Source organism: Festucalex cinctus, chromosome 8 (genome assembly GCF_051991245.1).
Source record: "Festucalex cinctus isolate MCC-2025b chromosome 8, RoL_Fcin_1.0, whole genome shotgun sequence".
NCBI lineage: Eukaryota > Metazoa > Chordata > Actinopteri > Syngnathiformes > Syngnathidae > Festucalex > Festucalex cinctus.
In genome coordinates, this window is record NC_135418.1 from 1505001 (window position 1) to 1527410 (window position 22410).

The 22410-nt window shown below is 43.8% G+C and overlaps 1 protein-coding gene across 10 annotated transcripts in view; it reads right to left on the minus strand.

The window, feature by feature from the left end:
* itpr1b (inositol 1,4,5-trisphosphate receptor, type 1b) overlaps positions 1-22410 on the minus strand; it is a 437606-nt gene that overhangs the window by 39803 nt on the left and 375393 nt on the right. For 6 of the 10 annotated variants that reach the window (XM_077530278.1, XM_077530272.1, XM_077530277.1 and 3 more), the window contains 9 exons: positions 21858-22042; positions 14778-14961; positions 14122-14384; positions 12705-12905; positions 12499-12609; positions 10806-10901; positions 10581-10715; positions 2243-2353; positions 1027-1258 (listed from right to left, as the gene is read on the minus strand). In XM_077530278.1, coding sequence (XP_077386404.1) covers positions 1027-1258; positions 2243-2353; positions 10581-10715; positions 10806-10901; positions 12499-12609; positions 12705-12905; positions 14122-14384; positions 14778-14961; positions 21858-22042 — 1518 coding nt within the window. The remainder of the gene's footprint in view (positions 1-1026; positions 1259-2242; positions 2354-10580; positions 10716-10805; positions 10902-12498; positions 12610-12704; positions 12906-14121; positions 14385-14777; positions 14962-21857; positions 22043-22410) is intronic. The other 4 variants (XM_077530281.1, XM_077530280.1, XM_077530276.1 and 1 more) reach the window with 1 other exon arrangement.

A 22410-nucleotide genomic window follows, 5' to 3' on the forward strand; every position in this document is an offset into this window, starting at 1 on the left:
ACATACATATACATACATATATATACATACATATATATATATATATATATATATATATATATATATATATATATATATATATATATATATATATATATATATATATATATATAAACATACGATCTGACAGTTAATTGACTGGTTATTCATGGTGCTTTTCAAGTTGTCACCTTATTAGACATCACGATAAAACCCTTGAGCAATGATTCGCAACATTTAGGCTGTGTCATGGACAGCCAATAAAATATACAGGGGGCACTCGATTTCCAACATTAGTACGAAGTCATGTTATGGGAGGCACTCTCAGTTAGCACCTTAATTTTATGTTTCTCATTTGATTGTTTTTTGTAAAATTTTATCACAAAGTTCAAACACAGATCAAACACAGCGATAAACTACCCAAAAGAGATCCAGACGATGTCACGCGTCCCAAAAATGGGCGTGAGCACAGCCATTTTGGCAGCATAGAAAAAGTGTCTGCCATTTTGAGTAAATGGCAAACCTGTTAAACTCACAAGACACTTGATTCACCTTTACTTAAAGTTTATTATTTTTACTTTATTGGGTAATACTAAGCAAGAAAGTATCAGTGTGATAATGAAAATAAATTTGTGGCTTCCAGTAACTCCTGATTATTACTGTACAGACCCAAAACACATAAAAACAGTAGTTTAAAAAAAAAAAAAGGCACAATTTTTTTGCCACCACGTACTGTGGACCTATGACTTCTTAAAAATAAAAAATAAAAAACATTCTGGATCTTTTACATCTCCATTTGAGAACCCCTGATGTAGTATAATCAAACAGCCTCAACTCTAGCTGATCCCAGCTGATTTAATGTGCTAGACATGTGAATTATACCCTGGAGAAATCACAAATAAATATGTTAGGGAAATTTAGAATATTCATTAACAGATTATACAATATAAATATATTTGTCTTTATGCAGGCCTGGAGATATATATGAGAGGAAAGCATATAAAACAGGAACTACAAAGAATAAAGTTGTTTAAGAGGTAGACGCACATGGAACGGTGTTTGTGTTACCAGTCGCCTCTTGAGTACCTCGCAGCTTCTTCTGCCAATTCATCTCATTAAAAAGGTCCTCGGAGCGCAAGAAGAAGTCATTTATCTTGCTGCCTTGCTCATCACGCTCTGTGGTGTAGTAGACGCGTAGCTTGGACTCTTGAGTAAGGAATTCGCAGATGTTGGGCACAGGAAAAACTATTTGCTCCATGGTTCGATCCAAACGGACAATCTAGACAGAACCACAACATCTCATCATTCAATAAAGTGAATAGCCTTTCAAGAATATTTAAGGGGCATCTCAAGGCGTATCCTTACATTGATATAAAACCCCAAATCAGCATATTGAACTCACCTCAACTTTATTTACAGAGCATTTTAAAAACAACCATAGCTGCATACAAAGTGCTGTACAGAAAGTAAAACTCAAACAAAAACAAAGAGCACTTTAAAAACATCCATAGATGCATACAAAGGGTTGTACCCAAAGTAAAAGTGAAACAAAAACAAACTACAACCTACAACAGTGGGCGGGGGGCAAACTCTGTCCTCGAGGGCCGCAGTCCTGCAGATTTTGAGGTGTCTCTCTTCCAAATTCCAACACAAGCTGATTCCGATCACCAGGATCGTTCATCAGGCTTATGCAGAGCTTGCTGATGAGCTGAACATATATTAGCTGTGTTGGAGAAGGGAAACATCCAAAACCTGCAGGACTCCGTCCCTCGAGGACCGAGTTTGCCCACCCCTGACCTACAATGTGCCTGCAATAGGTGTATTGCTCAATCTCTCTGACAGTGTCTCTCAGACATGAGGTTAAAAGGTACAATTTGTAATACAAAAACTCATCAGAGTAGGCAGGTGTCTCTAAGCGGGTGGTAGTGTGCATTAACATGTACCATTCTTACATCTAATTTGGCGTCAGAGTTCTTTCCATCATTACAACATATTAACCTGGAAAAAAACGATATCTAATCTCGCATACACGCACACATACACACCTATTGTGTGTTTACATGCCATGCCATTTCCTTTTCATTTTGGAAAGTGTGAAAGACAATAAAAACCCAAGCCAATTCATATCCCTTTACCTGTCACATATGTATTTTCCAATATAACATGGATAAATATTACACTTTTAATTTGAATCGAATAATCCGTAAAATGAAAGCTAACAGCAGCAGATGGAATTTAGATGACTGAACCAATGGCAACTAACCTCAATCTGAGCTGTGTGCTTAGCGTAGAACTCCAGCGCCTCGTCACCCTCTCCGTACGTGGTCCCCCCTGGTTTCAACATGGCTTGCAGTTCCTTGTTATGTCGGGCCAACTTAGTAACAAACAGCATAACATTTATGGTGGTCATGATTCAGCCAACTTGCTTCATTTAACAGGTGTACTCTACACAAGTGATTGCAAGTGCTGTAAGTGGCCAGTCGAACAGGTCACGTGGGTATGTCCGGGGTTGCTTACATGCCCTGGAAACAGTATAAAGTGTTGGTACACGCTAGCTTTGCTAGACAGCATCTGGCTATATACACGAGTTGGGAGTGTCAAAGTCGCGAGCGATTAAGGAAGGTACGGGCGCTTTTGAAGAGCAGAATGTATTTTTGCCGGACGCCGTAGCGGTAGGCCTCCGGCAAATGGCAAGCTAGTACAAAACACATCGAGCGGGACAGGAAGACCGACGCAGTTTCAAAATAAATTTCCGGTTACCTTTCAAGATAAAACACTCGCCAGCTCCTATTTCGCAAGCATGCTAGCAAAACGTGATGTGGGCGTAGACGGGCCTGGAGTTAACGTGCGAGGTGCTCATTCACGGTTTAGACACCAGTGAACATGGACGAGGAGAGGTTTATATTGGAGGTAGAAATCCACAAAATAATAAAAGTCCACCTCTCTTTCTGCTTCTCTGTTGAGCACAGACTTTCTGTGTGTTTGTCGTTGTTTTTAATGCCGCGGTCACGCGAGACATGGCGGGAAGTGGTCGGCGACGGAGCTGCCGGACCGCAGCTGTGCGGAGCCGGTGTGGATTGGCCAAAAAATTGACGCGTCCGGAGCACGCAGTCAAACGCACCGCACCGCAGCCGCACCGCACACGCAACCGGTGTAAACCCGGGGTAGGTCTATCCTTGCGGAAGGGCTGCGGCACGCCGCAGCTGAGACGCAGTCGACACGCAACGCACACGCAAGCGGTGTAAACTGCACCATTCGAATGAATGTAATCTAATTGCTTGAGTCGCCGGAACGCACCGCAACCGCACCGCAGCCGCATCCGGTGTAAATCCCGGATAAGCGAGTATGTTTACTTTTATTTTTTGTTGCTGCTGAATGTTATAGTTACATGTATTTTCTGATTGTTGAGTGTAGTCGATGTGGTGTTGGCTACTGTCTGTGCGGCTACAATTCCTTGGAAATTGACGGATTTTGTATCCCTTGGTGGGCGAAGCGAGGTATGTGGCCATCGGTGACGTGTTTTGTGCTTATTGTGTAACATATTGTTTGTGACAATTTTTTTGATACAATGTTTGTGTTGATTTAGTTTCACGGTGCTTGAAAGTGAATAAAGTGTGCACCTGTTGAACGCAACGCCGCTTCATCTTTTCAGACGCCAAGGGCTGCAACAGTGAAACTCGACGCTATATTGGAATCATCGTTGAGCAAGTAAATACAGTCGACGCTGCGTTGGAATCATCTACGAACGGGGAGTGTCATTTATTGGCGGCCTAAGTGTGCTACACCTGCCATGAGAGACCTTGGTGGCTGGGGTAAAGTTATTTGGAGAGAATTTACTCTTCAAGTGAATATTGAACACTTAAGGGTTCCCTTTTGCCTTTTTTTTTTTTTTTTAAATGATGGACATTTTAACCATGTCGGATGTTGTTTAAATTTGATAAATGGTACATTCTTGTGAATGTGATAGTTCCTTGCATGAAAGTTTGAATTGAAATGCTGTGATAAAATGTTAAAAAGGGTGTACTTTAATCCTACTTGAATAAGAACATCTTTTAAAAAACATTGGAATTAATAGGTTGTATAAACAAGTATTTTTGGACAAGGGAATTTTATATTGTTTTACATATTTGTGGTGTGGTATATTAACTTTGATATGTAAATGTCTGATATTAGTGTTGGGGAAAAGGCCACACCTTTATTTTTGAGTGTAGATAGATTTTAAAGTTATTTTATTATTTCTATAAAGGAATAATAGGTTAGGACCTATTGAAGAGCTAAAAATTTCCCCCAAAGTTGAACCTGTTCGGTCAAGCTCTCGTGAGCGTTCCTTAACTGAAAAGGGCAAGTAGCTACAAAAACAGAAAATGAAGAAAAAGGAGAAAACATTCAATAAAGCATATGAGGCATGGAAGCTGGCATCTAAAGAAATATGAACTAAACTAAAGACTTTGTGTTCACCTGAGGAGCTTGATGAAATTCAAAGAAATATTAAAGTCAAGCATGACAAAGTGTGCCAGCAGTATGAGTCCATTCGCTGCAATCACACAAGTACACCAGAGATTGTCAAAAGAATGGATGCATGCAGTATCTTATCCTCTGAGATTTGTGATCCTGTTAATAAACGAATGGCTATATTTGGCCATTTAACAAGTCTCTCTCTAAAGGCTCTCTGAATAATAAAAGTGGCCTCATCTTAGTCATCTAGCCAGTGAAATGCCACCACTTCAAGATTGCGGCGTGGGACTTCTTATTGGTTATAATTGCCCTGCGGCTTTAGCGCTCCTTGAGGTCATTTTGGGAAGTGAAACCGAACCCTTTGCTCAGAAAACTACACTTGGTTGGAGTATAATAGGGTCAGTTAATCCTTATTTGGATCGACAGGCAAGTCATAGTTTTGTGCATCGTGTGATAGTTAAAGAACTGCCTGTTCCCGCTGTTACGGATGTGCTAAAGGTATTGGAGTCAGACTTTAACGAAAAATGTTATGAGGACAAGTAAGAAGATGCATACTTTATACGCTTCTTGAGTGATAACATCAGCAGAAGGAAGATGGTCATTATCAGATGCCCCTCCCCTTTAAAAGTGATAACCCACCATTATTGCCAAATAATAAAGGGCTGGCTATTGTTCGGCTGCAACACCTCAAAAGGAAATTATCTGCTAACAAATTGTATCATAACCAGTACACTGCTTTTATGGAGGACATAATTAGGAAGGGTGATGCAGAACCAGCACCAGCAGTTTCTGAAGAGCAAACAGTTTGGTATATACCTCATCATGGGATTTACCATCCAAAGAAGCCAAACAAGCTAAGAGTAGTTTTTGACTGTTCGGCAAGATTTCGGGGGGTCTCAATGAATGACACTTTACTTACTGGCCCTGATCTGATTAATTCACTGGTGGGAGTTCTGTGCCGTTTCAGAAAGGAGGAAGTTGCTGTGATTTGTGATGTGGGAAAAAATGTTTCATCATTTCCATGTTTCTCCTTAAAGGGATCGTTCGGCTTTTTTAACATGAATCTCAATTTCATCCTCACCTCCAGTGTGTGCGATCAGCACTGACTTACCCCTGACAGTGTTCATTACCGCCAGCCACTACTTTTCTGTTCGTTCGTATCACTGCGCGGCGCCCTGTAGAGCGCTAACCGACGCACTGCAGCCAGCTAGCTGATACTTCCGCCGAAAAGGCAAACAACTTCAGGCGAAAGGATCAGCTGGCAGCAGTGCGTCAATTCGCTGTCTACAGGGCGCCGCGCAGTGATACGAACGAACAGAAAAGTAGTGGCTGGCGGTAATGGCGTCTGACTTTTTTCAGGAAAGGAGTATTGTGATGGAAATGTATCACGCTTTTGAAAACAAATAGTTTTTAGAAGAGAAACGCGTTATTTCCGAGACCCCAGCCAGCTTGCTGGACTATTTTCCTCTCGTCCAACATCGAACCAGAACGCGTGTCACAGAACGCTGTCAGGGGTAAGTCAGTGCTGATCGCACACGCTGGAGGTGAGGATGAAATTGAGATTCATGTTAAAAAATCCGAACGATCCCTTTAAGTTCGCAACTACTTGAGGTTTATTTGGTGGGAGGGGAGTAAGTTAGAAAATGAGCCACGAGACTACAGAATGACAGTGTATCTTTTCGGCGCTGCCTCCTCACCTGGATGTGCTAATTTTGGACTGAAGTATTTATCACAGCAATACAAAACTTTTTATCCTGCAGCTTCTGCCTTTGTTGAAAATAACTTCTATGTTGACAATGGGTTAATTAGTGTTCCTACTGTCCAAGAAGCTCAAGATTTGATTATTGAGGCGCAGGATATGTGTAAATGTGCAAGCCTGAGACTGCATAAATTTAATTCCAATCAGAAAGATGTTCTTTCCTGTGTTGCTCCCTCAGAAAGAGCTGAATCAATTGACCCTCTTTGACTTGATTCAGAAGTTGCATCAGATGGATATGTACTGGGCATCCAGTGGTCAATGGACAGTGATACCTTTAGTTTTAGCGTTACGTTAAAAGACTATCCTCCAACACGTCGTGGACTTCTGTCTGTTGTGGCTTCCCTGTATGATCCACTTGGACTTCTATCTCCCTTCATTTTGAATGGAAAATTGATCCTACAGGAATTATGTCACAAAGGCATTGGATGGGATGATTCACTCCTAGAGCACTTAAGTTCACGGTGGGAGGAGTGGAAAGATGGCTTCGAAGTATTGAAGGATCTCTCTGTGTCAAGATGTTACCATCCTCCAAACTTTGGAAACATTGTGAGCATAGAATTGCATCACTTTTCAGATGCCAGCAGCACAGGATATGGCTCCTGTTCTTATTTAAGGTATAAGAACGATAGACAAGAAGTTCATTGTAGTCTGGTCATGGCCAAGGCACGAGTCGCACCCGTAAAAGTTACAAGCATCCCAAGGTTGGAACTTTCAGCTGCAGTGACAGCAGCCAGGTTGAGTGCCATGTTAAAGGAAGAGCTCCAAATGAAAATAGACAAGGAATGTTTCTGGACTGACTCTCAAGCCTACATAAATAATGAGGCACGAAGATTTCATGTGCTTGTTGCAAACAGAGTTCAGCTTATTAGAGAAAAAACTGATCCTCGTAACTGGCATTATGTTGATACGACTCAGAACCCTGCTGACCTTGCCTCTAGGGGTCTTCATGGTGCGGACATTTTTTCCACCTGCTGGTTATCAGGGCCCAAGTTTTTATGGGAACAAGAAGTGCATCCAGTGTCTGAACCCTTTGAGTTACTTGTTGGTGACCCTGAAGTCAAATTAGTTAATGTGTCTGCAACTACAGTCACCGAGCATGCAGACATCTTAAAGCGATTGGAAAGGTTTTCTTGCTGGACTACACTTGTTAAGGTGGTCGCAAGAATTAAAAGACTTGGTTCGAAGCTTCAGTATGTCGACCATGTGAATGTGGCAGAACGTAAAGGGGCTGCTGAGGCAGTTTTTAAGTTACTGCAGCAACAAGCTTTTCCTGCCGATCTTAAAATTCTTAAAAGGAAGTTTCAAGGTGCCACCCTTTCAAAATCAAGTCCACTCTTCTACCTTAATCCAATTTTGGAACAGAGGCTGATTCATGTTGGTGGAAGACTTAAAGGACCGACCCTCAGTGAAGAGCAAAGACATCCTGTTATTCTTCCTAAGGGCAGCCACATTACTAAGCTGATCTTGTCCCACTTCCATAATCAAGTTTGCCATCAGGGTCGAAATCAAACTTTTGTTAACATATTTTTATTGAGCAGAAAACAAAATGGTACAGTACAAATTCCAATAAAGAAAGTAGTATGCATCTGCACATTTATATTAATACAAAATAAAAATAACTACTTAAGAAAAGGGGGGAAAAAAATAAAAAATAAAAAAATAAAAAAAACATCCAGCTGCCCATCTGTCCCAACATACATAAAAATCACTTGTGTAAAAAGAAACATACCCAAACCTCATATGTTACAGGTGAAGATAATCACAGAGTGGTTGCCATATTTTGGTAAAGGATGAGAGATTATCAGAGAGAATGAATCGTATCCTTTCCAGGTGAAGTGTGTTTGTAAGATCTCTTAGCCAGTGTCTTGGTGATGGTGTGTCCTTCTTTTTCCAGTGCATTAGAAGCAATCTTTTTGCAACTACAATACAGTAAGAAACGAAACAACGTTCTGCATGACTCAAGTTTACAATGTTATCAGAACATCCAAAAATAATCACCAAAGGTTCAGGTTCCAACTGATTATGAAGGATTTCAGACATCATTTCAAAAATTTCTGTCCAGAATCCACGAACCTTCGGACACAGAACAAAACTATGACTGAGAGTGTCCTCTGACAAAGAACATTTCACACAAGTGGAGGACACCTCTGGATAGATGGCATGTAACCTTGCTCTAGAGAAATGAAGGCGATGCAATACCTTAAACTGGATTAAACAGTGCCTTGCATTACGAGAGCATCTATTAATATACTTCAAGCCTTCTTCCCATTGTACCTCAGTGATGGTCATACCTAATTCTTCCTCCCACTTTGATTTTATTAACACAGACTTAACTGGCTCCAACAATAACAAATAAGCATAGATACGAGAAATTAGCTTCTCTGAATTCGGGTCAAATGTAAGGCATATATCAAGATGGGTGGGGGCACAAGCCTCGATGTCGAGCTGATGCCTCCTCACATAATCCCTTATCTGTAGGTATCTGAAAAAATCATGACTTGGAAGGTTGTACTTTTCTTGAACCTGCTTAAATGAGCCAAATCCCCCCTGTCGAAATCAAACTTTGATGGAACTCAGAGCCAATGGCTTTTGGGTGATAGGGGGGAGTAAATCTGTTGCAAACTTGATTTATAAATGTGTGCGGTGCCGTAAGCAAAGGAGACCAGTTGAAGAACAAAAAATGTCAGATCTTCCCGAGGAACGTTGTGAAATCTCTGCGCCATTTACATTTTGTGGCATGGACTGCTTCGGTCCCTTTGTTGTTAAAAACGGTCGTAAAGAGATGACGAGATATGGACTTCTGATCACATGTATGTGTTCCCGGTCTATCCACATCGAGATGTTGGATGATCTGTCTACCGATGCCTTTATTAATGCTTTAAGGTGTTTTATTAGTCTGAGAGGAGCAGTCTCTCAACTCCGGTATGATCAGGGAACAAACTTTGTTGGCGCCAGTAATGAATTTAAAGAACTTCTAAAACATTGTGACACTAGAGTACTCGAGGCCTTCCTGGCAGACAGGCAGTGTGAGTTTAAGTTTAATGCCCCTTCAGCTAGTCATCCAGGTGGAATTTGGGAGCGCCAAATACGTACTATCCGCAGTGTCCTGAATATGACTATTGCTCAGTGCCCAGGAAGACTTGATGATGCATCGCTCAGAACATTGTTTTATGAAGCTATGGCAATTGTGAACAGTCGTCCTCTCAATGTTGATGGAATAAATGATCCGAATTCACCCTTTGACTCCAAACCATTTTCTCTTGATGAAGTCTAAAGTTGCCCTACCACTTCCTGGAACTTTTGTGAAGGAGGATCTGTACGCCAGGAAAAGATGGCGCCGGGTGCAGTACCTAACTGAACAATTCTGGAGTAGATGGAAAAAGGAATATCTTTTCAATATTTCCCTGAGGCAAAAATGGCATGTTCCTCGGCGCAACTTGAAGGTTAATGACATTGTAATTATTAAGGAGGACACTCTGCCAAGGAATCAGTGGCACTTGGGACGAGTTGTTGAGACCAAGGAAGATCCTGATGGACTGGTTCGTCGTGTTAGGATTCAAGTGGGAGAGCGCAATTTAGTCGCTAAGGACAATTCATTAAAGTTACTTATTGAAAGGCCTGTTCAAAAGTTGGTACTTTTGTTAGAAAGTGATTAATTTATAGCGTGGTAGCAAATCTTGTATCAGGCAATGTTTTAAATTTGTTATTGATTAAAAATGTGACCAGTTGTGAAATCATGCATGATTCATTTGTGAGATTATTAATTCATGGCATGATTGGCGGGGAGTGTAAGTGGCCAGTCGAACAGGTCACGTGGGTATGTCCGGGGTTGCTTACATGCCCCGGAAACAGTATAAAGTGTCGGTACACGCTAGCTTTGCTAGTCACGGTTTTGCATCTGGCTATATACACGAGTTGGGAGTGTCAAAGTCGCTAGCGATTAAGGAAGGTACGGGCGCTTTTGAAGAGCAGAATGTAAGCGAGTATGTTTACTTTTATTTTTTGTTGCTGCTGAATGTTATAGTTACATGTATTTTCTGATTGTTGAGTGGTTGGTGGGCGAAGCGAGGTATGTGAGTAACGTATTGTTTGTGACAATTTTTTTGATACAATGTTTGTATTGTTTTAGTTTCACGGTGCTTGAAAGTGAATAAAGTGTGCACCTGTTGAACGCAACGCCGCTTCATCTTTTCGGACGCCAAGGGCTGCAACAAGTGCCCTTACAGAAACAGACATTTTCATATTGAACCGCAACACGTTACACACATGCACTTCAAAGCGAAGATGATCCTTATGTTTGATAACCTCTTGGGTGCTAAACAGTCTAATGCCTGAGGGTGTATGAAATGTAAATGTTGTGTGTGCCCTCATGTTAATGCGCTCTTACTTGATGTGCCAAGATATAGATATTATGGCCGACATTTCGTGGCGATGCAGAATGCTCCTCTTCTCCGTCTTCTCCCTCCTGAGGCTCTTCCACCTCTATCTCACCCTGCATGTATGCCTTTTTTATCACTTCAACCTACACAGAAATCATGTCAGAAAAAAATATACATCTCCTGCAGTACAATATCTAAATACTATGAGTATTTGTATGGTTTAAACCGCATACCAGCTCTTTAGGCCTCATGTTGTATAGTATCCTTTCGGCATTCTCACTGTCATGGCGACTCTCCATAATGGCAAGAAGAAGCTTGGAGGCATTATTCTGTGGGTACATTACACATAAAAATAATTGACATCCCATAGAAAACTAAATGCAGTTTAGTTCACATGTATTTCAGCAATATACACCAAATATGCATCAAAAGTAAACTTGAAGACTAATTAGGAGAGGGAAAACTCGAGACTTTAAGTTTAACAATCTTGAAGATTCAATCTAAAATCAAGCTGCGCAGAATGTTTTAATCCATTTTTATAGATGGTGGCATGCAAATTAAAAAGTGTGAGCCAACGGCCACAAGATTTTCATCATTGCAGCGCCATATAAGTGAAATCTGAACATTTCCTCACTGTGCTCTTTTATCCAGCTCCAGATCTGCACTTCTGTACATTTCAAACTAATCAACAAAAAAAAAAAAACTAACTTCCTGTAACAATAAGGGACACTCAACGCCATAGCAACTTTTTTTTTTTTTTTTTTGCTGATAAACTGTATAAACGTAATGCTGTCTACATGTCCTAGTCATTATTTTGACATTTTAGTGCACTTTTGTTGAAAGCTGGAATTTGGAGCAAAAACCATCTGTGTGGCACCATCTTCAGGTTAAACACTGGGATAAACACAATTTGGCTGTTTGTCCCCTCATTGGACGAGCACGGATTTCTGACATCACTTCTTTGAAACTTGCACGCGTCCTTAGCAATTTGGAGCTGGAATAGTAGTGTTTTGCAAACATCTTGAAATTGTTTTTCAGGTTAATGGTTTATTAGCAATAGCATAGCATTTGGTTAGTATATTTAGCATAGCTTGTCATAGAATACGGCCTTCCTGGGTGGAGTTTGCATGTTCTCCCCATCCCTGTGTGGGTCTTCTCCGGGTACTCCAGTCTCCTCCCACATTCCAAAGACATGCTTGGCAGGTTAATTGGGCGCTCTGAATTGTCCCTAGGTTTGCATGTGAGTGTGAGTGTGGGTGGTTGTTCGTCTCTGTGTGCCCTGTAATTGGCTGGCGACCAGTTCAGGGTGTACCCCACCTGCTGCCCGAAGCCAGCTGAGATCCAGCTAGGATCCAGCACCCCCGCGACCCTTGTGAGGACTAAGCGGTTAAGCAAATGGATGGATGGATGTCATAGAATAGGAATGATTTAGACCGTAGTGTTCACTGCTACTGTCAATCACAGCCAGACCACGCCCAACCCTCTGCCCCCTCGCAAGCCCAACAGTCCTCCAGGCAACACCCCTTTTGAGCGCAGTTTTCAAATGTTAGTGAGGGGTGGAGTAAGTCTGGTTAGGGGACGAGTTACACTTTAAAACAAAAACCTGTTGCCTCGTGTTTTTCCACACTTAACAGAAATTTTGTTTCATTATGATTTTATTTATAGTGGTAACGGATCCTGTTGAATGCCTTGACAGCCACGGGCAGGAAAGACATGCCATGTTTGGTTTTGAGTAGGCAATTATGAGGCTTTAAAGAGGTTTTTGTAATGTGTGCAAATTTGGTAAGCATATAAGATGTACCACAAATGATCTACTCATCACTGTGTTGGCTGGAAGTAGTGCAGGCGCAAGCCTCCACTGGGCCATAAGCAAAATTTTATTTTGGCGCCCCCTATCACCGTTAATACTGATTCAGAATCACTCACTTTTAGTTCCAACACCAAGTCCATCCTCTTCTTGCCAAGTGGATTGATGTCATTGAGGATAAGTGCTATGATAATGTCAATACCATTGCATTCATGAGTGGCAATGCAGTTCTATAGGACAAACAAAGATAACATAGCAAACAATGACATTTCTCACCTCACACATGAAACAACTCCTTGCATAAGCTTGCGCCGCGAGTGTGTACCTGGTTCTCATGACAGGGACCTTGGCAGTATTCAGTGAGGCTTTCCACAGTCTGATTGATGAGTCCCACATTCTTTTCATTGATATACAGTCCAAGCAGTCCCAGACCTCCCGTGGTGCTGCCGCAAATACAGTCCAGGAACTGAAGTGTCTCGCAAACCAGATTGTAGTTGTTCTTGTTATTCTGATTGCGCAGAAAGTTCTGGAGAAGGATGGAGATGAATTAAATAAAACCACGATAACATCTGCCTGTATCAGAGCTCACCAAAATATTTCTGTACATATAAAGCGGAACATAGGAATTTGAACGTCTTTCCATCTTGCTCTTAAAGTGTGTTTCTTTGCTGTGTTGTCATGTTTGTTTACATCTGGTTGAGTATTTCCGGTGGGTTGCGCATCAAAAGCACAGACTTATATACACATATACACACTGATACACAAATACACACTGTGGCATTGTCGCCGGAGAGGCAGAAAAGAAAAAACGCCATGGATAAATCAATGTCACAGCTCCCCCCGGGATTACACCGGATGCGTGTGCGTTGCATCTCCGTTCCGCTGCGTCTTGACTGCGTGCTCCGGACGCGTCAATTTTTTGTCTGGCTGCGCACAACTGCGGTCCGGCAGCTCCGTCGCCGACAACTTCCCGCCATTTCTCGCGTGATCGCGCGCGATAATGTGGCATTAAAAACAACGACAAAGACACAGAAAGTCTGTGCTCAACAGAGGAGCAGAAAGAGAGGTGGACTTTCTTTGACTGAACTCACCGTCCACTCCTGCTATGACATTCCATGCAGCATTCCTTTTTAAGTTGTCTTTATAAAAAGGATGTGCCGTGTCATATCTCATTTTGTTGCTTTCCACCTCGGTTATAAATCTCTCCTTGTCCATGTTCGCCAGTGTTTAAACAGTGAATTAAGCGTTAAGCATTATGACATTTTGCTGACATAATTGCGAAATAGGAGCTGGCGAGTGTTTTATTCTGAAAAGTAACCGGGAATTTATTTTGAAACTGCGTCGGTCTTCCTGTCCCGCTCGATGTGTTCTGTGCTAGCTTGCCATTTGACGGAGGCCAACGGATGCGTCGTCCGTCAAAAATTGAAAATAGGTCTATCCGTGCGGAGGGCTGCTGCACGACGCAGCTGAGACGCAGTCGACACCCAACACACACGCAGCCGGTGTAATTTGAACAATTTGAATGAGTGGAAATGTATCGGCTGCGTCGCCGGAACGCAACGCAGACGCAACGCACACGCATCCGGTGTAATCCCAGGGTCATAGTGAAACCAAAGTGAGACGAGCTGTCAGACGTGGAAACAAGAAGTTCTGCAACTGGTGCCTTTTATCAACCAAGTTTCATTTCTATACAAATGAGGATGGTGATTTAAAAAAAAAAAAGGTTATGAAGTCTTATATACCTGTAGATCACGGTTGTGGTTCTCACACAGCAGTTGCATGAGACGTAAGATGGGTTGCATGATGGTGATGATAACGCTCATCTCTCCATCCTCCTGACCCTTATCAGTGGTTGCTGTGGAGGAGCTGTCAGCAGCCGCTTGGTGCTCTTCAGCTTCAACCTCACGGCGGTATGTTGTGAAGGCCTTCTTGGTGACAGCTGAGGCTTCCACCAGGTGCTCCTTTACCTCATCGGTAACCACAGTCACCAGTGGCACATCTTTAACTAACCACAACAATTGGTGTCAAACACTTCAAACAAACTTGTTAAATGACCAGCATTTAAGTGTAATTGTTTTACAGGAGTTGTGAAGGCCACAGTAACAAATGTTTGTGACTTGAGACCCAATGATGCATGATGAGAAAGTTCCCTGCGGGTGTGATCCAGAGTTACAAAACTAGAACGCAGACCACTAGATTTGTCTGTCTGCTGTCTGTATCTATGTCTGCATGGTTGGATAAGTTTGCTGTGGAAAAACTGACCTCATCCAATTAAAGACATCTGGTATGAACTACAACAGAGATTGTAAGCTTTCTTGCACAACATCAGTGACTTCTGAACTGACAAGTGTTTTCTGAGCCAATATTTAAATCTCTATCCTATTCTCTAACTGCTAACCTTTATTGCGTGCTGGCGTGTCTTTGTCAAGAGATTCCTCATCTTTCTTCGTGTTGCCCAGGTCACTGGTGTTCACGGTCACAGTGGCCTTGATTTCCTGCTGGGCCAGCTTCATGCGCTCATTAAACACCTTGAAGAATTTCTCTGACTTGTTGTCGCCCGTCAAACGCTGGTAGAATGAGCGCTGGGAATAATTGAAGGACAGTTGTTTGTAGTTGTTTTCTTATATTTCTCCTCCAAAAAAAACAAAAAACAAAACTGAAATGTGAATGTAAGATCTAAAGGACACTCTCGTTGTATGATACCTTACTGTACATAGCATATACAGTAGATCAGGGTTGACTAGCCTTTTCTAACTGAGAGCTACTTTTTCATTTCTGATTTGTGTAGAGGGCTACTACACTAACCTGGCAATAGTCAGACTGATTATTGTGAGTCACTCGAGGGAGTTCTCCACAATATCAATCTGGGACTAGTCCACGGTGATTTGCTCGGCAAAGGCGGGACATTCTGTACAATACTTCAAGCTGATTGGGCGATGCAGCATTGTGCACGTTTGTTTTGACCGATTACGGCCACAGATGAAAATGTTTACGTTCTCGTCGAAGGGGGGAAAAGCACAAACATCTTTACCAGCTAAAAATGCACCAAGCGCTTCTTGCTGTTCAATATTCAACAAGCAAACGGTGACTAATTCTGTAAGAATAGAATTAATTGCAGTGTCCATTCGTCCATGTTAGAATTGTTTGCCCTGGCGTCGGCGCTAGCTTCCTGGTTTTGTCACAGCTGCATATCACGCCCCAAACACAATGTAGCTCTGTGATTGGTCCGAACGATCAGTGGAAAATAACAGCTCAGTACAAGATGTATTCTCCAGTTTGTGAACTCACAAATTCAGCTTGCACAGCAAGAGCAGAGCAAGGTTACTCAAGGTTACTCACAAGACAGGTTTGATTGAGATGATGAGTAACAATCACTCATTTGTTTCCCTTTTTCTTTTTTTCCCTTCTTCTTTCAGAATACAGAGGATTTTGTATGAATTTAGCACAACATTCACTACCAGGCCATTTCCAAAATAATGCTTGGCTAGGGTGGTCCAAAAATGTGCATCTGTCCTGCAGTTAGTGCACTTCGGCAGTAGTTTGTATTCACACTTGAAGCGAACCACATCGAGTGAGTTTGGAAGCGGACCAAGCGCACCTCAAAAAGTGGGTCTCGGTCCGCTTGTTGATCCTCAGCAGGATTCATTTGTGTGTATTTAAACCTGCATTAAAGGTGCAGACCAGTGTGAGAAAGCAGGACCGAAAACTGCAGGTCTGAATACACCCTTCATTTGCAAATGTTTGCAAGTGGGAAATTATTAAGAATTAATGTGAGAGTTTTCAGTTTTCAGTGGGGTGGAATTCAAATCTTGCTAGCAGTTTTAAAACGGCAAGCTCCACGTATAAAAGGCAACTCACCCCCCCATGTGTTCTATGCACCCCCACTAGTCTAAACACGGGATTCTGATTATCACTGTGTTTGTGTAATATGAATTAAGCAGCAAAATCCACCCATTTTTATCCAGGGGGCGGCCATTTTGCCACTTGCGCTCGAAAGAAAATTATATCACAGTTGTTCAGAGCTCAGACCACCAATCATTGCTCACCTCTTTTCTGACTTTGGTCTGATGTTCGCAAAAGAGCTGTGACTGGTTGTACCTGAGCCCTGAGCAATTGGGATTTCATTTTCAGTCGATAGCAAGCCTACTAGGAAAATGTTTTTGTCCTGCTTTGGTCAACAAGAAGCCCTCAGTCCTAAAATGGGCACAGCAACCTGTCATTAGAAATATAAATGAGATGCATCTGCTGATGGGTTGTAAATTCACTCTACACCAGACATGATCTCTCAATGTTCATTACAGCCAGCAGCGTACCAAATGAAGACTATTCACACCTATAACATGTTTAACTCTGAAACAATACAACAGAAACCCTCATTTGTTAGATGCAACAAATGAACTACTAAAAGCTTACAGTAAAGCGTTAAATACATTAATAGAATGTTAAACTGTGAACCTTACCACTGCCTTAGATTCAAGACAATAGATACACATCCAATGCCACTGGTATCAAACAGGACAGTGAACCCCTTTGTTCTCTGACCTTAGTGCACAGTCCACAAGTCAAATGAGTTTGTTTGTGCTCAGGGAGGCTATTGGGAGGGTCAATGCCTCAAGTAGCACCACACCACCAAAGAGCTCCTGAAATCTCCCGGCTTTCTCCTGAGGCCTCAGACAGGCTGGGACTTTTATTGCCCTCTTTCCACTGGAAAAGCGTGACCTATTTAAGAGTCCAGTTGAAGTGTTAGGAGGCATCCGCCAGAGCAGGCAGCAGCTTATGTAACACGAGTCATGTGAGTGCCTTGGTGTACTCGCTGGGTAGTTGGCCATGTCAGGTAATCCTATTTGCAAAGCGGAGCATGTTATGTAACACATCTGTTTGTCCAACACAAAAGACCACAATTACATAGATTGTGGAAAGCACACATTCTCTTTGACCGGCAAACAGCTGTATATAATATTTTCTCATTGTCAGGGAAATCGGTCCAATTAATTATTAAATGAATCATTGTTAATTATTAAATTAATAATCAATTGGCTCATTAATTGAAGGAGACTCAATTTTAATGTTTAAATTAATTTTGAGCTTGCCTGCGGAGCACCACATCTCTTTTTGATAATTTTATCAGGATAACAGATGAGAACCTCGTTGAATCAGTCATTAAAATGAAGGCTGTACCCTTAATACAATTTTGTGAGTTCTTTGTTCAGCTTAGAGGTCACTATAAATTGATGAAACACACACACAGTAAAACCAGGTTTTGAGTTTTATGCACGTTTATTCTCTAACCTAGGTGGAAAATCTACTTAGAACTTAAAGAAGCAAAACTAACTACGATGATAGGAAATAAAACGAGAACTATAATAATGAAATCATCAGAGGAAAAGAAGGTGAACCAAGGTGATGGATTTCTTAAACCAACATGGGACCCACAATCAACCTAGTTTGCACCAATTTGTACAATCTGGCGAATGCCTGCAAAGTTGCACTTACAGATGGGGTTGGTCTGAGAAGCAGGACCCTGGATGGAGGAGAGCCGGGGAGAGCAGGAACAAAAGGGCCAGGGGCCCAAAGGAGCAAAAGAGGAGCGGAGCCAAAAGAGGAAGAAGCAAGCAGGGAGCGTGCTTTTAACAGTGTAAGCTAGGTAACATTTCATTTGAGGTATTCAACTGTACGGGGTGCATTGATTGAATTTTGACCTGAGAATCTCGACAAACATGGGATCCAGATTCAATCTGATTAGCCTTTACCAAAACCCTCTCCAAGCTGGTAACTTTCCACTTTGGTCTTACCAGACCCCTGGTGGGAGGTCGCCACCTTCCTTTAAAACGTGCATGCACATGAAAGTTTAGCGGAGAATCTGCCACTGCAAAGGAACATTTTCATGAAATTTCATGGAGTCAACATTTCACAGATGGCAAACATAACATTTCATAATTCATTGTTCTGTTGCAAAATAAGACAAGTCAAGTTTCTAAGAAGGCTTTTACTTTTCTGACTTGTGTGTGTGTGCGCGTGTCAGTCAGAGCATGTGTGGCTGTTTGTGGGGGATGTTCTTGTCACCCCCACGGTGGCATGTCCAGGACACAGAAGTGGAGTTCCTTTGGAACTGAGGTTGCAAAAACCTACAACCGACCGATAATCGTTACATCATATTATCTCATATTTTGCGCCAAGACATTTATGGCAAGTTGCATTGGAAACCTCTCATGGATGCCCAATTGTACACACTGCAGTCACAAATGAGCTTTCTGAAATCCATTTTTTCTTTACAAGCGAAAACCTGATCAGTGTCAGAGAACACTTCAAAGGGGGTCGTTGGTTGATAAAGAGTCCTGACAACATTTATGGCAGGCCATGAGCTACTTTGCACATCGGCGTCATCAAGTGTCACAGAACAGCGTTGTTACCGCACTACTTGCAATTTTTTTATTTGATTGTTTTATAATCATGGCCAAGAAGTTCTTTTTATATATCATTGTAATTATTGGTTTACTACTGGGTTAGTGACTACAGTGCATTCCGACTTGTGTAAAAATGTGGGTCAGGTTGCCACCATCCAATCATCCATCCATCCATTTACTACCGCTTATCTGAGGTCGGGTTGTGGGGGCAGCAGCTTTAGGAGAAACCCAGACCCCCCCCCCCCCCCCCCCCCTCTCCCCAGCCACTTCAACCAGCTCCGCCGGCGGGATCCCAAGGCGTTCCCAGGCCAGCCGAGAGACATAGTCTCTCCAGCGTGTCCTGGGTCGTCCCCGGGGCCTCCCGCCGGTAGGACATGCCCGGAACACCTCCCCAGGGAGGCGTCCAGGAGGCATCTGAACCAGATTCCCGAGCCACCCCAGCTGGCTCCTCTCAACGCGGAGGAGCAGCGGCTCGACTCTGAGTCCCTCCCGGATGACCGAGCTTCTCACCCTGTCTCTAAGGAAGAGCCCGGACACGCTGCGGAGGAAACTCATTTCGGCCGCTTGTATCCGGGACCTTGTTCTTTCGATCACGACCCACAGCTCGTGACCATAGGTGAGGAGGGAACGTAGATCGACCGGCAAATCGAGAGCTTCGCCTTTTGGCTCAGCTCTTTCTTCACCACGACAGACCGATACAGAGTCCGCATCACTGCAGAGGCTGCACCGCCTGTCGATCTCCCGCTCCATCCTACCCTCACTCGTGAACAAGACCCCAAGATACTTGAACTCCTCCACTTGGGGCAGGATCTCATCACCGACCCGGAGATGACACGCCACCCTTTTCCGACTGAGGACGATGGTCTCGGATTTGGAGGTGCTGATCTTCATCCCAACCGTTTCACACTCGGCTGCGAACCGCTCCAGTGAGAGTTGGAGATCCCGGCTTGATGAAGCCAACAGCACCACATCATCTGCAAAAAGCAGAGATGCAATACTGAGGCCACCAAACCGGAACCCCTCAACGCCTCGGCTGCGCCTAGAAGTTCTGTCCATAAAAATTATGAACAGAATCGGTGACAAAGGGCAATCTTGGCGGAGTCCAACCCTCACTGGAAACGAATCCAACTTACTGCCGGCAATGCGGACCAGACTCTGGCAACGGTCGTACAGGGACCGAACAGCCCGTATCGGGGGCCTGGTACACCGTACTCCCGAAGCACCCCCCACAGGACTCCCCGAGGTACACGGTCGAACGCCTTCTCCAAATCCACAAAACACATGTGGAATGGTTGAGTGAAATCCCACGCACCCTCGAGGATCCTGCTGAGGGTGTAGAGCTGGTCCACTGTTCCACGGCCAGGACGAAAACCACACTGCTCCTCCTGAATCCGAGATTCGACTTCCCGACGGACCCTCCTCTCCAGCACCCCTGAATAGACCTTACCTGGGAGGCTGAGGAGTGTGATCCCTCTGTAGTTGGAACACACCCTCCGGTCCCCCTTCTTAAAATGGGGGACCACCACCCCGGTCTGCCAATCCAGAGGCACTGTCACAATACGTTTGGGTCTGCCAGGTCGGACCGGCATCTTCCCCCACCAACGGAGCCAACACACCACCAGGTGGTGATCAGTTGACAGCTCCACCCCTCTCTTCACCCGAGTGTCCAAAACATGCGGCCGCAAATCCGACGACACGACTACAAAGTCGATCATCGAACTGCGACCTCGGGTGTCCTGGTGCCAAGTGCACATGTGGACACCCTTATGTTTGAACATGGTGTTTGTTATGGACAGTCCGTGACGAGCACAGAAGTCCAATAACAGAACACCGCTCGGGTCCCCGATGGGGGGGCCGTTCCTCCCAATCACGCCCCTCCAGGTCTCACTGTCATTGCCCACGTGAGCATTGAAGTCCCCCAGCAGGACGAGGGAGGCCCCAGGGGGAGCGCTCTCCAGCACACCCTCTAAGGACTCCAAAAAGGGTGGGTACTCTGAACTGCTGTTTGGTGCATATGCACAAACAACAGTCGGGACCCGTCCCCCCACCCGAAGGTGGAGGGAGGCTACCCTCTCGTCTACTGGGGTAAACAACCAACGTACAGGCGCCGAGCCGGGGGGCAATAAGTATACCCACACCTGCTCAGCGCCTCTCACCGTGGGCAACTCCAGAGTGGAAAACAGTCCAACCCCTTTCGAGAGGACTGGTATCAGAGCCCAAGCCGTGTGTGGAGGAGAGTCCGACTATGTCTAGTCGGAACTTCTCCGCCTCACACACCAGCTCGGCTCCTTCCCTGACAGTGAGTTGACATTCCATGTCCCAATAGCAAGCTTCTGTAGCCGGGGGTCGGTCTGCCAAGGTCTCCTCCCTTGGCTGCCACCCAGCCTACACTGCACCCGACCCCTTTGGCCCATCCCACCGGTGGTGAGCCCGTGGGAAGGGGGCCCCACGTTGCCTCTTCGGGCTGTGCCCGGCCGGGCCCCATGGGTGCAGGCCCGGCCACCAGGCGCTCGCCAACGAGCCCCACCTCCAGGCCTGGGTCCAGAGGGGGGCCCCGGTGACCCACGTCCGGGCAAGGGAAACGTGTCTCCAAAATTTGTATTCATCATAAGGGGATTTTGAACCGTGCTTAGTCTGGCCCCTCACCTAGGACCTGTTTGCCATGGGTGACCCTACCAGGGGCATAAAGCCCCAGACAACATAGCTCCTAGGATCATTGGGACACGCAAAACCCTCCACCACGGTAAGGTGCCGGCTCACGGAGGTTGCCACCATATGAATGGAACTCCAGCATCTCCAGAGGACGCCTGTATATATATACAGTCTAACTTCGACTAACTTTCCAATGTCTTGTTTTAAGATGCATGACATTTAAATCATTTTATTTTAGAGGATTCAAACTTTTGACAACTGAAATTTAAAAACTACAGATGACATGCCCTGGTACACGTCTTGTCAAAATTCGCTTCCAGGCCAAAGGTAATTCCAGGCTGAGACATTCGAGCGTTGAAATTTACTTATACTTCTCAGCTTCCATCCTGCACACTCTTTTGAACTCAGTCAACCCTGCTTACCTGGATGACTGTGTTTCCACCCTCCAGTAGGGCAATGGCGAGCAGTATGCTTTCTTGGAAGATGCGATCGCTGGTCGCGTTCATGATGAGGTCAATAACCAGATCAGAAGCTCCCTCTTTATCCAGGTGGCACTGGACCTCTGCTAAACTCAGTTCGCTTCGCCCTCCGACCCCAGGGCTCACAACTACAGTCACAAAAAAATAGATAATGATTCATTAGATACTTTTGACAAAGTAATATAGTAAAATGCTGTTAAAATAATAGTTTATTTAATAGTTTAGATCTACATACATGTCTAACACATTCAGGTATGTCCTTAATCACTCAACATGATAATTGTCATTTGAAGCCTTCCTGTGCACGCCATTCGAGAGTAAACTGAGTAAACCTCGGATGGAATTACTAAAAATAAGCAAAAAGGATTTATGGGTTTCCATGTTGTGTGCAATGCTCTATTGCAGCTATAGGCTGTGATGATACATATAAACTATCTTCTAAAGTAGATGTCTGCGTCTAATTGTCATAACATGTACAGCCAAATTCAATGAATTT